The sequence below is a fragment of the Micromesistius poutassou genome (assembly GCF_964030765.1).
Source record: "Micromesistius poutassou genome assembly, chromosome: 11".
Taxonomy (NCBI): Eukaryota; Metazoa; Chordata; class Actinopteri; order Gadiformes; family Gadidae; genus Micromesistius; species Micromesistius poutassou.
Window position 1 is genome coordinate 13661022 of NC_140281.1, and position 14752 is coordinate 13675773.

At 45.9% G+C, this 14752-nt stretch overlaps 2 protein-coding genes across 2 annotated transcripts; one reads left to right on the forward strand and one right to left on the reverse strand.

Annotated features, from left to right (window-relative positions):
• The first annotated feature begins 70 nt into the window (after positions 1–70).
• Positions 71–10414, forward strand: nom1 (nucleolar protein with MIF4G domain 1). Its single transcript, XM_084475570.1, has 11 exons — positions 71–1234; positions 3911–4023; positions 4107–4302; positions 5354–5677; positions 6030–6140; positions 6479–6640; positions 7122–7243; positions 8151–8283; positions 8830–8961; positions 9178–9287; positions 10041–10414. The coding sequence occupies exons 1-11, from the start codon at positions 299–301 to the stop codon at positions 10216–10218; spliced, it is 2517 nt and encodes an 838-aa protein (XP_084331696.1). The 5' UTR covers positions 71–298; the 3' UTR covers positions 10219–10414.
• Positions 10415–12441: 2027 nt separating this feature from the next.
• Positions 12442–14255, reverse strand: mnx1 (motor neuron and pancreas homeobox 1; the record flags this gene model as incomplete). Its single annotated transcript, XM_084475096.1, has 3 exons — positions 12442–12741; positions 12978–13138; positions 13733–14255. 3 exons carry the CDS (start codon positions 14253–14255, stop codon positions 12442–12444), a joined length of 984 nt encoding a protein of 327 aa, XP_084331222.1.
• Positions 14256–14752: the final 497 nt, after the last annotated feature.

Genomic DNA, 14752 nt, shown 5'->3' on the forward strand with positions numbered 1-14752 from the left:
TGAGCGACACGACGCGACTCGGCTGCGCGTCCGGTGAGCTCTGTCATGTGGTTCTCCCAGGCGAGTCAACAGCACAGTCCGGAGATACCATGCGTGTATACACATGTTAAAGTTTTGACCCATGACTATATATTATATTAAAAACGGAGGGTTTGGGGTTAACACATCACTCGTGTTATTCTTGTCGATTGAGAAGAGAAGCTAGTGAGGAACAACGCTTGAGTGCGTTAGCTGAGCCAACTAACGAGCTACTAATGGTCTGTAAGCATTAGTGGACATTTGTGTGTGATATATAATCATGAAGGGACAAGTGAAAAAGAAAGTCTTCAAAAAGAAGAACAATGAGCAACTGCGAAAGTACATGGCGACGGTGAAAGAGTTCCTCCAAAAAAATGATGGTGGACCGGGTAAAGACGATGAAGATCATGATGATGGTGGAGGAAGCGGCCAGGAGGACAACAAGTACAGTATTAAGTTGGTCCAGAGGAAAAGTCGCAAAGAGATGCGTAAAGAAAAGAGGAAAACAAAAAAAGCTAAAATGAAGTGTTACTACGAGGGTAAGAAAGAGTTATCACAGGAGGAGACAGCAACTGAACCCCTTAAAAAAAAGAAGAAAAAAGCCAAGGCTGCCCCACAGAGTTCAGACACCGACGGTACACAACCTCCAGAAGGCAAGAAGGGAAAGAACCATGCCAAAAAGCTTGAAGCTGAGAGGAAGAGAGTTCTGCTGGAGGCCAACGAGGCTGAGGAGAGAGAGATCAAGATGCTGGAGAAATGTCTGGGCTACAACAAGAGGAAGAACAAGAGCAAACTACCACAGTCTTTTGCCGATGACGGACTGGACTACGTCCTGGGGGTGATTGGCTCTGGGTCGGCGGGCGGGGTCATGTATGACAGTGAGGAGGACGTAGAGCAAGCCAAGGAGAAGTTTGCCCAGCTTGATCAGAGCGAGTCAGAGCTGTCTGATGATGAAGAGGAGAGTGAGGAGGAGGAGGCAGTAGTCAATGAAGGTGGGGAAAACGAGGAAGGAGATGACCTGGAGTCTATAGATGAAGACATCGAGGATGATGAAAATGAGGAAGATGATGAGGGCATGGATGAGGAGAAGGACGACGAGGAAGAGGCGATGGAAGATGAGCAGAAGGAAATAGATGAAGCTCAATCAGCCAATGAGGGCGAAGATAAGTCAGAAGACCAAGGAGACAAAGAGACGTCGTTGCTCATTCCCCAGCCTGTATGTATATTAAGCACTTTCAGTCTTTATTATTAGTCCTAAAGCTTTATGAGACATTGCATTCATACACTACAGCTTGATGCTTATGTTGTCATTTTGAAGACGTTTTTGTCCAAAGCGACTTGCAGTGAATTTGCGTTAGGGGCAGTGTGCGAAATACCCTTAAATATTCGGGGGGGTTCCCATCTCCCGATTGTTGCGCAATATCGATCTAAATTTGTCTCATGCAGTAGGCCTATAGCATACTTAGCAGACGTCAAGGCGCAAAGTCAAAGTACTTTGTGGGCGGTTCTATGGCGCTGTTGCTATTATGACGGCGAGATAAATTAGCTTTGCGCCCGGCGCAAATCTAAAATGGGTTGGGCTGAAACCCGTAGGTGTGTTTTGGGCGTAACATGCAATAAACCAATGAGAGTGGCATCTCCCAACCCTTTAAGAGCCAGCGCATTTTGACTTGAGTTGTTTTTTGACAGCGCGTTTGCAGTCTCCGCTGAGACAGATGCATGACCACATGAATTTCAAACTTCAAATGGCTCAGTTTATGGCCAAATAATAGGCATAATTAACACATGGAATAGCGTTTTCTTCTTCAACTTCAGAAATACTGATTCGTCATGTAAATTGCGGCAAAGACAACTTAAAACATATGCGGACGCGGTCCTCGATGGCCGCAACTGTGGGTCTATTTAATGATATGCGGCAATACATTAACAAACATCGTTTGTTACCAGTATTGTATACATTATCGTTGTCGACTTGTGTTCATAATATTTATGTGTTGTTAATATACATCGCCTGTTAATATACATCGCCATGGACTGCATTATGCGTCTATGTGTTTAGACAGATGGGCGCGCACACACACGCGCACCAAGCATCACCCGCATTCATTCATTATTTTTAACACTCACTCGCGGTAAAACTATGTTTTCTCACGATCAAATACTCATCAATCCTAAAAGTAATGGGCTTGTACACGATGTCTGGGTCAAGAACATATGTGTTTGCTGTACGGTGTTTGCAGATGCATTGATTTAAAAGTACAACTTGCCGCTGTATCAGCGGTTCTTTCCCAAATCATTTAACCAATCATTTACCCTAAAACTAGATTTTGTTTTGGAAGCCTGGAATATACTTTGCTCGAATGTATTATTGTTATTATTATTATTATTATTATTATTATTATTATTATTATTATTATTATAACGCATGGCATAGCCTACTGTACTTCATTCATCTTCATTCATGCAGCCCTATGGAAAAATGTTTCCACAATCCACACGCTATTTCTATGCAGTTTCACACGTATGAATAATCTTTGACATAATATTTAAATCAGGTTAATAGTTGGCATGTTTGTGCTGTAGCCTACGTGTGTGTAAGCGTAGGCTATGTTGTAGTTCCGACCTGCCATGGCACGTCAAAATAACAACAACTGCGCTATCCGCTATAGACCAGGGGGGTAGGCTTATTCCATCAAAGTCGCTAACGAAAGCGGCGATTAGTTGATTAAGCCTGGTTAGAACTAGCGCCAAAAAAATAGCCACAGTAATAATAGATAGCAATTCATTGAATTATTTCATTTGCGTCATTTAATCTTATGTGTCCATAATGTCCACTACAAACCCTTAGTGAAAATATACGCTGTTTGTACTTCATATATGCACATTTATGACAAAATTGTGAGGACTAGGCTTGGCGGAACCTTCTGATGGTACAATTGTTGCTGACAGATGGATTTCTCTGAAACACCACTCAAGTTAGCCTGACAGTTAACCTGCTCCCGACCAGGTTAGTTTGGTCGGATAAGTTGCCATGGTTACTTAGCGGAGATTCCCTTAAGCCACATTAATGGAACGCAACTCTAGCTGAAAGAAGCCAGGTTAAGCAAAATAAGCCCGGCTTTGGGTTTAGCTTGGTTGATGGAACACCCCCCAGGTATTTTTCGGTCAGTGGCGCAATTGCATTGGCGCATTTTTTAGATCACTAAAATAGCACCAAGTATCATTTGCGCCGGAACACGCCCCTGCTTTTCGCCGACACGCCTCTCCAGGCGCAAGTGTAGTGGTGCCTGGTTGCTGCGGGGGAAAATCAGCTTTGCGCCGGGTGCAAACTAGCAACGACACATGCGTCTGTGTAGAAAGTCAATTGCACCGGGCGCAAGATAGGGCCCTTCTTCTGTTTGGCGCACATGGCGCACAATTTGCATACGCGCACAGGACTGGCTGGCTCCGCTTGGCAAAAAATAGAACATATTTGTGAATAAATGTTTACAATTCTGAATACTGGACATGGTGAGCTTAAACACATTTAAATGACCATTAGTGACAATAAAAAAAAAAAAAAAAAAAAAAAAAAAATATATATATATATATATATATATATATTTACGAAATTTGAGACCCCCTTCAAATTTTGCTTTTGAGGCTTTCAGGGGGTCCCATGGGTTAATCGGGGGTTAGGGTTCTTGCTCATGGATGACAGGTAGCCTGCAGACATGGGGGTGTTTGATCCCAGAACCTTTTGGATTGAAGTTTAACGCCTTATCCCCCTCGATATATCAATGCTGTGTTGTAAGCCTTTTTTTCTTATTCAGATAAGATTATACCTAACACAGTAAATCCACAGAATTTTCGGTCTGTTATTAATATCAGCTGACTGTTCTCCGGGTTCCAGGTGATGTCTACTGCAGTGAAGTACATCCCGCCCCACCTGCGCATCCCGGGGGATGATAAACGCAGAGCGGAGCTGGAGACGCTGCGGAGGAGGGTGAAGGGGCTGCTGAACAGGTACACAACAACAGCCTGTCACCGATACACATCCCGCGGTTTAGTACCGTCCTGTGACTGGCTGTTCCTCTCTGTGTGTACAGGCTGAGCGAGGCCAACATGGCGTCCATCCGTGCTCAGCTGGAGGAGATGTACATGAGCTCCAGCAGAAAGGACATGAGTGACACGCTGACAGAGGTGGTGCTGGCCGCATGCGTCACCTCCAGCCTCATGCCTGACCGGCTGCTGCAGGAACACGTTCTGCTGGTCAGCCTACTGCACCACTCCGTAGGCCTGGAGGTAGGCTGGTCTCTTTAATATGTACTCTTTATCATCTAGAGGTAGGCTGGTCTCTACTAGTGGTGGATTTCATGATTAGTTTGCTTGATTCAGTTTATGTCGGTCAGTTCGCCAAGAAGAATCATTCAGAATAGTTTCGTTCATTCATTCAGTCGCGTTTCCAGTAGCGGTGAATCATGGAATGCACTGTTCTCAGCTGAGTCAGTCAGACTCAGCTCCTCCCTCATTCTCATTCTCAAACGAATCACGATCGTGCAATGGTACAAACGGTCATCAATCAACACAACATTAACTAAGTTCCTTTCAGCTGAGGAGCGCTTCATGTTCGGAATCGGGATGTTGTTGCCCGGCTGGCTCTCGTGACGTCTCAGTCCTCGAGTCTTCACCACTTAACACAGTCAGTGAACGAACAGCGATTCACGAGTCAGCATCAGCAACTCAGCTACTAGTGGGTGGGTCTGGGAGTCGAGTCTCGGAGAATGAACGATACGAATGAGACGAACTGAAACGGGGAATCAGGTCGGTTCGTTCATGTTAAAGAGTGTTTCATTCAAATTGATTTGTTCGCAAACGACCCATCACTAGTCTCTACTCTTTATTATCTACAGGTAGGCTTGTCTCTACTCTTTATTATCTACAGGTAGGCTTGTCTCTACTCTTTATTATCTACAGGTAGGCCCAAGGTCTCTTTATTATCTACATGTAGGCTGGTCTCTACTCTTTATTATGTAGAGGTAGGCTGGTCTGTACTCTTTACTATCTAGACTAGAGGTAGACTGGTCCCTATTCTAGAGAGTGTGTAGCAGGTTCATACGGTAAGCGTGACATGCAACATGCATGTTAATTGTAGCTTAATTAGACCCGGTGAAAATGTTTTGCATAGGGGGATGAAGTCGCCCTAGCTGGACTGATGACTGTGCTGGGAGGAATTGTGGATTATATATGAATCTCTAGTTTCTATGTAAGAGAAGTGTACTGTTGATGTTGGAGAGATACACAGATGGCTAGATGAAGGGTTAAAGTGTAACGTCATGTTGTGTGTTCCCTCCAGGTGGGCGCCCACTTCCTAGAGACGGTGGTGCGTCAGTTCGACGTTGAGTACCGTGGCCAGGGGGAGGGCAAGGAGACGGACAACCTTCTGGCCATCATCTCCCACCTCTACAACCTGCAGGTGGTCCACTCCCTCCTCATCTTTGACATCCTGAAGCGGCTGGTGGGGGCGTTCGGGGAGAGGGACATCCAGCTGGTGCTGTTCGTCCTGAAGAACGTGGGCTTCTCCCTGCGCAAGGACGACGCCCTGGCCCTGAAGGAGCTCATCAACGAGGCCCAGAGGAAGGCCAGCCAGCTGGGGCCCACGGTCACAGACCACACCCGGGTATGAAGCTGTGATACGCTTATAAATAGTAATAAGAAGAAGAATAATAATAATAAAATAAGAATAATAATATACCATTTTTTCATATGAATACATCCCAGTTGTAAGCTGTGCCCACCATCTACTCCCTCGACCGTCTATTATTCTGAAAACATTTAGGAAAAAGTATTCTAGTGTTTGCTGCTTATAGCTTGGTGCTTCACGTAGTGCTCATGAATGAGGTTCCCGCATTGTGTGTGTGTGTGTGTGTGTGTGTGTGTGTGTGTGTGTGTGTGTGTGTGTGTGTGTGTGTGTGTGTGTGTGTGTGTGTGTGTGTGTGTGTGTGTGTGTGTGTGTGTGTGTGTGTGTACAGGTGCGCTTCATGCTAGAGACCATGATGGCGCTGAAGAACAACGACATGAGGAAGATCCCGGGCTACGACCCTGAGCCCCTGGAGAAGACCAAGAAACTACATCGAACTCTGGTAGGTTCTCTACATGGAGGGCAGTAGACAGAGAAGCACTCTGGTAGGTTCTCCGTACATGGAGGTAAGAACCCAGAGAGAATAACCCTAACCCTAACACAATGACAAATGAACCCCACTAAACCAGTAAACCTACATTATTCATGTGGGTTTAGAAAGACAAAGCTGCTTTATCATCAAGGCGGAATGAATCCTGAGCCATGAGATGTATTTTGGCTATCCCCTTTTCCGCCACCAGAGGGCACCAGAGGTCCAGGTAGCCGTTATTAAACGGGGACCTCGGCCAAAATGGATTGGACTATTTCCTGAGTTCCTGTGCGTGTGTTTCTGTGTGACAGACCCAGGCTAGCCGTGGGGGATCAGACCTGAAGCTGCGTGTGTCTCTCGACAACATTCTGGCTGCTGACCAGGTGGGCCGCTGGTGGATCGTCGGATCCTGCTGGGTGGGAGCGCCAATGATAGGCCACACCCCCAAACCTACCACCACCCCTGGAGGACAGGTACCTGGGCGAATCACACAGCTCTTGAATCACATATCGCATACATATCTACACTTTAAAAACTTAAATTATTATTTATTATATTTATTATTAATATTATTATATATATGGTAATAAAAGAGTATACAATTGTTGCTTTTTACTATATGTATGTGTGTGTATATATATATATATATATATATGCAGTTTATATATTTCATTTATTTTATTTTATTCTATATTGACTTTTGAAATGTATTTTAATTATTTTCTTCACTTTTGTTTGACCTTCAGGCTTCAGGTTTAACGGCCCTGAGTGAAATAATGCTTGTTGTTCCATCGTTATGCTCCTGACAATAAACTATAAACTACAATACACTTGAAACTTGAACTTGAAATATCCTCAAGACGACAGCCAGTGTTTCATTGGCTGCCTTCCGGTAGACTGGTGGTTGATTGTTTTTGTGTTTCACCATCTCCCCCCCCCCCCCCCCCCCACCAGTTCAGTGCCAAGGTGCTGGAGCAGGCTAGGAAGCAGAGAATGAACACGGACGTGAGGAGGAACATATTCTGTGTTGTGATGACCAGCGAGGACTACCTGGACGCCTATGAGAAGCTGATCAGGTACACACACACACATTCTTGCACACACACAGTTGGAGAAACACACACACACACACAAACACAGATACAGAAAAACACACACACACAAACGCCAGCACACACACACACTAGGGCTGTCAACAAATATTCTAAGTTCGAATATATATTCAAATAGTTTTTAAAAACAGACATTCAAAGGTGAAAATTAATATTCGAATGTAGAAAAACACACATCCGCGGCAGCCGCAGTGCGGCTGTCTGCTTTGTGAGTGGGCGCACTGGCGCACACAAGCCTGAGTCGGGAAGTCCTTAAATTGCTTGCACAAAACTCAGCAATTGTTTATTGTTGTTGTTTAACATTTAAACCAGTATGTACAGAGAGAGTGAGGGGGAGCGAGAGAGAGAGAGAGAGAGAGGAAAAAGAGAGCGAGTGAGAGCGAGGTCTGTGGTCTTGGACATTAGTTAATTTACTTATTTTTGTGTAGGTAATATGTTGTCAAATATGTTTAAACTTAAATAAACTACCTATACAAGTAGTTATGTCTCGTTGTATTAGTTTGTCCTGTTATTGACGTAATGCGCAACATTGACATAATGCACAAATATAGATATTTGAATAGTTTGAATATATGTGTTTTTTTAGAGGGAATATTCAAACGTCATTTTTGAGCAATTTTGACAGCCCTAACACACACACACTTCTGCACATACACACAGGCTTTGTTGTTTGCTGTGGGATTTTTAGACTAGACAGTTTCCATGCTATCGAGAAAAAGCCTAATCATAGAGCTAATGCTCTACCTGTGGCTTGCTTAGAGACAGGAACCAGGTGCCAATGCAACAAATACATAAACGGAAACTACAGATGACCAAATAAACACATTAGTCTAAAGGTTGTGGTGTTGAAGGTCCTTGTTGTGTTGTGCAGGATGGGTCTGAAGGACCAGCAGGAGCGGGAGATTGTCCATGTTCTGATGGACTGCTGTCTGCAGGAGAAGACCTTCAACCCCTTCTACGCCGTGCTGGGAGAGAAGTTCTGTAGCCACGACCGTCGCTTCCAGGTACTGCACTAACTACAACTACACCACCCACCTGGCAACCCTACAGTCCAAACTACACCACCAACCTGGCAACCCTACAGTTCTCACTACACCACCAACCTTGCAACCCTACAGTCCTCACTACACTACCAACCTGGCAACCCTACAGTCCTCACTACACTACCAACCTGGCAACCCTACAGTCCTAACTAAACCCTACTGATACTTTAAAAAACGGTTGAATGCATGAACTGTGCCTGACTCAGATCTTGCCCCTTACATCCTCCCACCTCCTCTTGGCTTCAGACCCCACAAGGAGTAGCTCCTCTCCCACCTCCTCTTCCCTACTCCTCTGATTGCTCCCTGAACTATTCTACTGGGACCATGCATCGCCTCCTCTTCCCACTACTCCTCTTTCTTGCACCTCCTCCTCTTCATCACTGCACCTATTCGTCTCACTGCTCAAGTGTTGGTGCTTATGACTACTAGAATTCTTCTCTATCCATCTCTTCCTTTCAGCGACAGTAGTAATGGACTGTCCTCCTTGACCTCCTTGTCTCCTTGTAGATGACCTTCCAGTTCGGTCTGTGGGACAAGTTCAAGGAGCTGCCCAGCCTCACCAGCAGTGTGTTCTCTAACCTGGTGCAGCTGGTCACACGCTTCCTGCTCAAGAAGAGCCTCTCTCTCTCCATCCTCAAGGTGAGACACTACCCTACCCCAGCAACATGACCTCTCAGTCAACATTCTCTCTCTGTCTACTTCCTGTGCGTTACCTGTACAGGAGTTGACCAGTCTTTGTCCCAGTTCTTACCTGTACATGATAACCAGCCTATGTCTTACCTGTACATGTGATAACCGGCCTATGTCCTACCTGTACACATGGTGATAACCATTCTATGTACATTTCCTGTACAGGTGATAGAGTTTGGGGAGCTGGACAAAGTCCGGGTGCGGTTCCTCCGCCAGGTGTTGACTCGGTTGCTGAAGGAAGCCCAACCTGAGGAACTGACCGCCATATTCAGCAGGTAGGCGGAGCTATTAGATGACATCTGCTAGACATATTTGACCTGAAATTGATTGATAAATCCAGAAGGAAAGTCAAGTTGTTATAGTGTTTGACTCCCTGCCTATAGGCATCCTAGAACAAGAAGCCCCATAACCCCTACCTTCTCATAATAACATGTATCTGCACTCAGTCTAAGTGAATGATTGACTATTTACTACCTACCTGCTCTTATGGACTTACAGTTGATTTTGATGTTTTTAAGGAAGGTAGGGGGTTGACCGTACCAAGACAGATCATTAAGGAGCAGATTGGGTTAGACAGTACAGAGACGTGTCATTAAGGAGTCGACAGGGGTTAGACAGTACAGAGACAGGTCATTAAGGAACAGCTAGGAGTTACAGTACAGAGACAGGTCATTAAGGAACAGCTAGGAGTTACAGTACAGAGACAGGTCATTAAGGAACAGCTAGGAGTTACAGTACAGAGACAGGTCATTAAGGAACAGCTAGGAGTTACAGTACAGAGACAGGTCATTAAGGAACAGCTAGGAGTTACAGTACAGAGACAGGTCATTAAGGAACAGCTAGGAGTTACAGTACAGAGACAGCGGTCATTAAGGACCATGTCTGGGTCAGACGGTACAGAGACAGGTCATTAACGGAATGAAATGGTATATTGTAATGGATAAATGCACGGTTTTTATGTTGGCTCTTCTCTTGACCCTACCCTAACTCTTCACAACCTTTGACCTCTCTTAATCTCTACCCTGCAGGATCTCGGGGGTGCCCAAGCTGGGCATGCTGCGCGAGGGGCTGAAGCTCTTCATCAGTCACTTCCTGTTGAGTAAAGCAGAGTCCAAAGGGACAGCGGACGACGCCCGCCTCCTGCTGGAGCGCGCTGACATCGCCACCAAGGCCATGGAGGCTAAAGACACTAAGCTCAGACTGTAGCCGTGACAACGGAACCCTGAACACTCTGAACCTTACAGCAGAATTTTTTATTTGTTTTACTTTATTTGTGACTTTTTTTTTAACTGATGATAAACTGAAGATGGCTTGTTTGGTTGGTTAGCTATGTATTTTGGTTAGGTTACAGTTCATTGATTTGTACAAAGTTTATCGTGTATGATTCCTCAATACAAATTCATTTCAGAAATATTAAATTAAAAATGAATTATTATTAATGAAAATTAATTAAAACGGTATTTTCCTAATGTTTGAATTGGGCCTAAGCGGACCGTTATCCCCATCTGTGTGTAATTCCGAGAGGCGCCTCTAGAATGCGACATTTCAACATGGAACTGGAAATCTTCTCGTTCCAGCCATTATAAATATAGAGATTATAGATTATGTTCCATTATAAATATAGAGAACTTGAACCAAGATAACCTGGTAATATGAATGGTGTTTAACATATGCATTTTTTATTTCGTGATCAGTATTCATATATATAGAAGTTCATTCAGCGTTTTCACACGTCGAGCCGGTGATTTATTCCGGTGTGTGCGCCTGCTCGGCATAGCAGAGGCCTTATGTTACATTTGATGTTCGCCTTTTAATAACAGCCTTCGCATGCGTGCTGTGCATCTAGAGACATTGTGACCAAGGTCAGCGAAAGGAAATGCCCTCCGGTCTCTGGAGGTCCGGTGGGAAAGTTACAAGTAGCCGTCATGAGGAAGGGTCGAGGGTTGAATTTTTTTAATTTTTTTATTTCAATTGTCAAACAGGCTTGTGTTTGCCAGGGTCCTCATTAACCCTCTGGGTGATCTTAATGCCGCTTTGAAGTGGCGTGGAGAGCGATAGTGGGATGAATGGTCCTGCATAAGGCCTATTGTCTGCAGATGAGCTGGGGGGCCGGTGTGGGCCCACCTGACCCGCAGGTGAACTCTGCTTCTGCTCCGTTCGGCAAACAGCTGAGATAAGCGAACCCTCGCCGTCTCCGGGCCTTTGGTATAAGCGACAGCTATCCAACGTCAAAACGGGATTAGTACTAGCCTATTGGCTTAACTAGACCCGTCTGGCAGCGAGGCCTCGTGTTGCCCCAAAAAAGGTTGGTTTGTAAAAAGAGACAGACATACAAAATGTAGGCCTATGTGTTGAAGCCTTATGGGCTTTTAACGTAGAAACCTTTTAGACCAACAGGTCGGAATTAGCTATTAATTTATTTAATTATTTTCTCCCACAGTGTGTAGGAGCTGTAGGTAAAGGAATGATAGTCTGCATCCTCTATTCTCTGCGTAAGTGCCCTCGCTGAATAACGAGGCCGGGAGGAAACACTCCGCCTTCATAACTCAAATTCCGATGTAAATCAGACTCCAGTAAAATGTAAAAGATGTGTTGTGGAGCTGTTGACGAGCCGTCGGTCGGTCTATATATTATCGGTCCATTATTAATACCCATTGGGAGCGCGGTGTGAAATGTTTTGCTCGCCTGTCTGAGAGGCTGTTTGCACCGGTCTGCGGGACGGGGTGCAGACAGCGCAGCGAGGGGCCCTTCTGAGCGGCCCTTCCCACGCCCCGCGGACGAGGAGGAAAACACAGTTTTCTACCAGTCTGTTTTACACGACAAGCTTCGATATTTGACACCAGTTCAGATATTTTACACCCCGCAGCAGGCCGGAGCGAACAGCACAAGGGATGGTGTGCGGTCGGCTCTACAGAAAATGACATGTGCGTTTTAATAAAACATTTTATTTCCCTTGGTCTGCACCACAAAGACGCCAAAGAATAATTTAGCATGCACTCGTATAGCTTTTATAAATACAGAATACAAAAATAAAGGTTACCGTTATTTTACAATTATCCAAGTGAAACATCTTAAAACACCAGACGGACAGGATGAATATCGATTATTATTGATGATTATTAACCTCTTAACCATTAATAACCAATGTATACCCAGTAATAGGCCTAACCATGCGGTGACATTAGAGAAGCCGTATTTGATATGTGAACATTGCAGAACTTAAACCGACCGTCCGTGCACGGGGTCGCAGATCGGAGCGGAGATCCAACCTCCCTCCTCGAACTCGACCTCGACCTGTCTCATCAAACACAAAGAGGCCGCTACTCCGGAGGATTACAGAGGCAGCGGGTTACATGCAATTGCATCCGGTGTAAAAACGTTTCTACAGTTTTAGCTTTTAGGGGTTTGGGGGGTATGCGGTCTCCGGGTTCACGGCTGGAGTCTCGTGTCGCTCGTGTGGTTTCTCTCGTCGTCCGAAGAGCAATCCGACGAGTTGTACAAGAAGTTTCCTCTTTCTCCTCCTCCTCCTCCGCCATCGCCTCCTCCTCCTTCATCATCGTCGTCGTCCTCAGCACTGTCCCTGAAGTCCCTGATGCGTCCGTTCTTGGAGTCCGTTTTCTCCGCGCCGCTGTGTTTGGAGCCCTTCTTGTCGGCGTCCTGCGCCGCCTGCTCCTTCGCCTTCTTGCTCCTCTTCCACTTCATGCGGCGGTTCTGGAACCAGATCTTCACCTTCAGAATCACAACAGACCAGCACAGACTTTAGGTTAGCTTCACGTCTAACACACAATAAAACACAAACCGACCCGGCGCGTAATTACGCGTCAAGTACGCACTGGACGCATGAGGTCAAACTCGATCGCACAACTAGACACTTCACAACAGCATCGTGAATTGAACTTAGTGTATGAAAGCTATGTATAATTTTACTTTTTGAATAATAATAGATGATGGTGTGACCGTGTTACCTGTGTTTCCGTCAGCATCAAGGACGTGGCCACCTCGAAGCGTTTGGGTCGTGAGAGGTACTTGTTGAGTTTGAACTGGTGTTCGAGCTCCAGGAGCTGCTGACTGGTGAACGCGGTTCTGGGTCGTCTGCACTTCCCCAGCAGGTTGGACTGCGTCTGAGCTGCAAGACACAAACAACATGAATTTGATGTTAACTGTTAACTATAACGGCTGGAATTGTGCTTTTGCATTGTATTAACATTTCCAAACCTTAAATATACCGATTATAAATATTTCCAGTTGTTGAAATGTTGTGCATACTAATAAACAAAATGACATTGATAAGATTGATAAGGGACAGATGTTTTCAGACCGCAAAGAACGACGTGTAATTCATATAGGGCTGTTTTCCAAAGATATATCTGTCTCTAAAAGCCTTGGCATCTGTAGGGCCTGTAAACCCTACCCGGAGGAGATATTTGCAACTTGGTTTTGAACAGATGTGCTAAAAGCAGCAGAAACAAGAGGCCAGTATCCGCAGAGCAAACACAGTGTCGGCTGCGGCTTCACACGCCTTCGCTACTTTCCCCTGTCCATTATCTGTCCATTCGCTTCCTGTCCCAACACAGGCCGGCTCTAGCTCTCTGTATCATTATGATTATTCAACACTTAGTATCACAGAGGTTATTAATAATAAATTACACATATTTTTTATACAAAGCGAATTAACCATCATCCCGGAACGGAGCAGGTTGCAAAAACCGAATTGACTCACAGTTGAAGTCGGACATCTTGGGCAGCATCATGCCCGCGGTGGAGACCCGGAGCCAGTGGTCCAACTGGAAGGTGCTGGCGGTGAGTTTGATGGAGTCACTGTGGTGGTGCGGGTGATGCGGGTGGGAGTGCGGGTGCGGGTAGGGGTAGGAGAGGGCCGGGTGCTGCCCCAGCGCCGCGGCGGCAGCGGAGTAGCTGTACATGGGGTGTCCGTACAGAGCCTGGGGCGGCAGGCCGCCGGAACTCTGCGGGTGTAATCCAAGCATCGCGTGAGGAGCGCTCAGGTACCCGGGCTTCGGGATCAACCCGCTGGCGGAAACCCGCGGCGGGGAGGGCGTCTCGGTGCGTAACGAGTCGGGGGCGCCGGTGTTGTGCTCGGCGGCCGAGGAGGAGGTGAGTCCCTCGGAGCAGGAGGAGAGAGAGGAGGAGGACAGGGAGGTGACCAAGGCCAGCGGGGAGGTCTGCGCCCGGGGCGAGTCGACCGCGAGAAGCGCGTCGATCCGAAAGTTTCTGGATTTCTCCATGAGAGCCGGTGTCGGTGGTTTACCTTCCTCCGCCGGTGAAGTTTGGATCCGGTGTGTGAGCGCGAGGGTCTCAGTGTGACAGTTCACGCCGTGGTTTCTGGACGCTGATTGGTTGGCGCGGCAGACAGGGGGCGTATCTCTTTGGTCAACGCGTTACAATGTGACGTGTAGACCAACATGGGGAATTACTACATGATATTAATGAGCTGTTTACGCACTTAAGATTAGTTGGACCGTTATTATGCCGTATAGTCAAACGGAGACTATTTCAGTGGCGTTATATAGCGACCGTGATCTATATTAATTAAGATAAAGATACATACATCAGGCCCTGTTTTAGTAAACTCACTATCGTCATAATAACGTCAGGCCTGCAACTTTACAAGACATATCAGATATTTGCGATTTTATTGGAAGATGAAGAGTTAATGTAAAATACTGGTGAATAATTAAGTCCTTGTATGGAAACAGCATGAAAGCAGCGAGTAGACTATATA

Bases quoted from the DNA above. Each gene is read 5' to 3' on its own strand.
- nom1 (XM_084475570.1), top strand. From the start codon at position 299: ATGAAGGGACAAGTGAAAAAGAAAGTCTTCAAAAAGAAGAACAATGAG. The intron at 5,678-6,029 runs GTATGAAGCTGT...GTGTGTGTACAG, and splicing joins CGGTCACAGACCACACCCGG to GTGCGCTTCATGCTAGAGAC. The intron at 9,288-10,040 runs GTAGGCGGAGCT...TCTACCCTGCAG, and splicing joins CTGACCGCCATATTCAGCAG to GATCTCGGGGGTGCCCAAGC.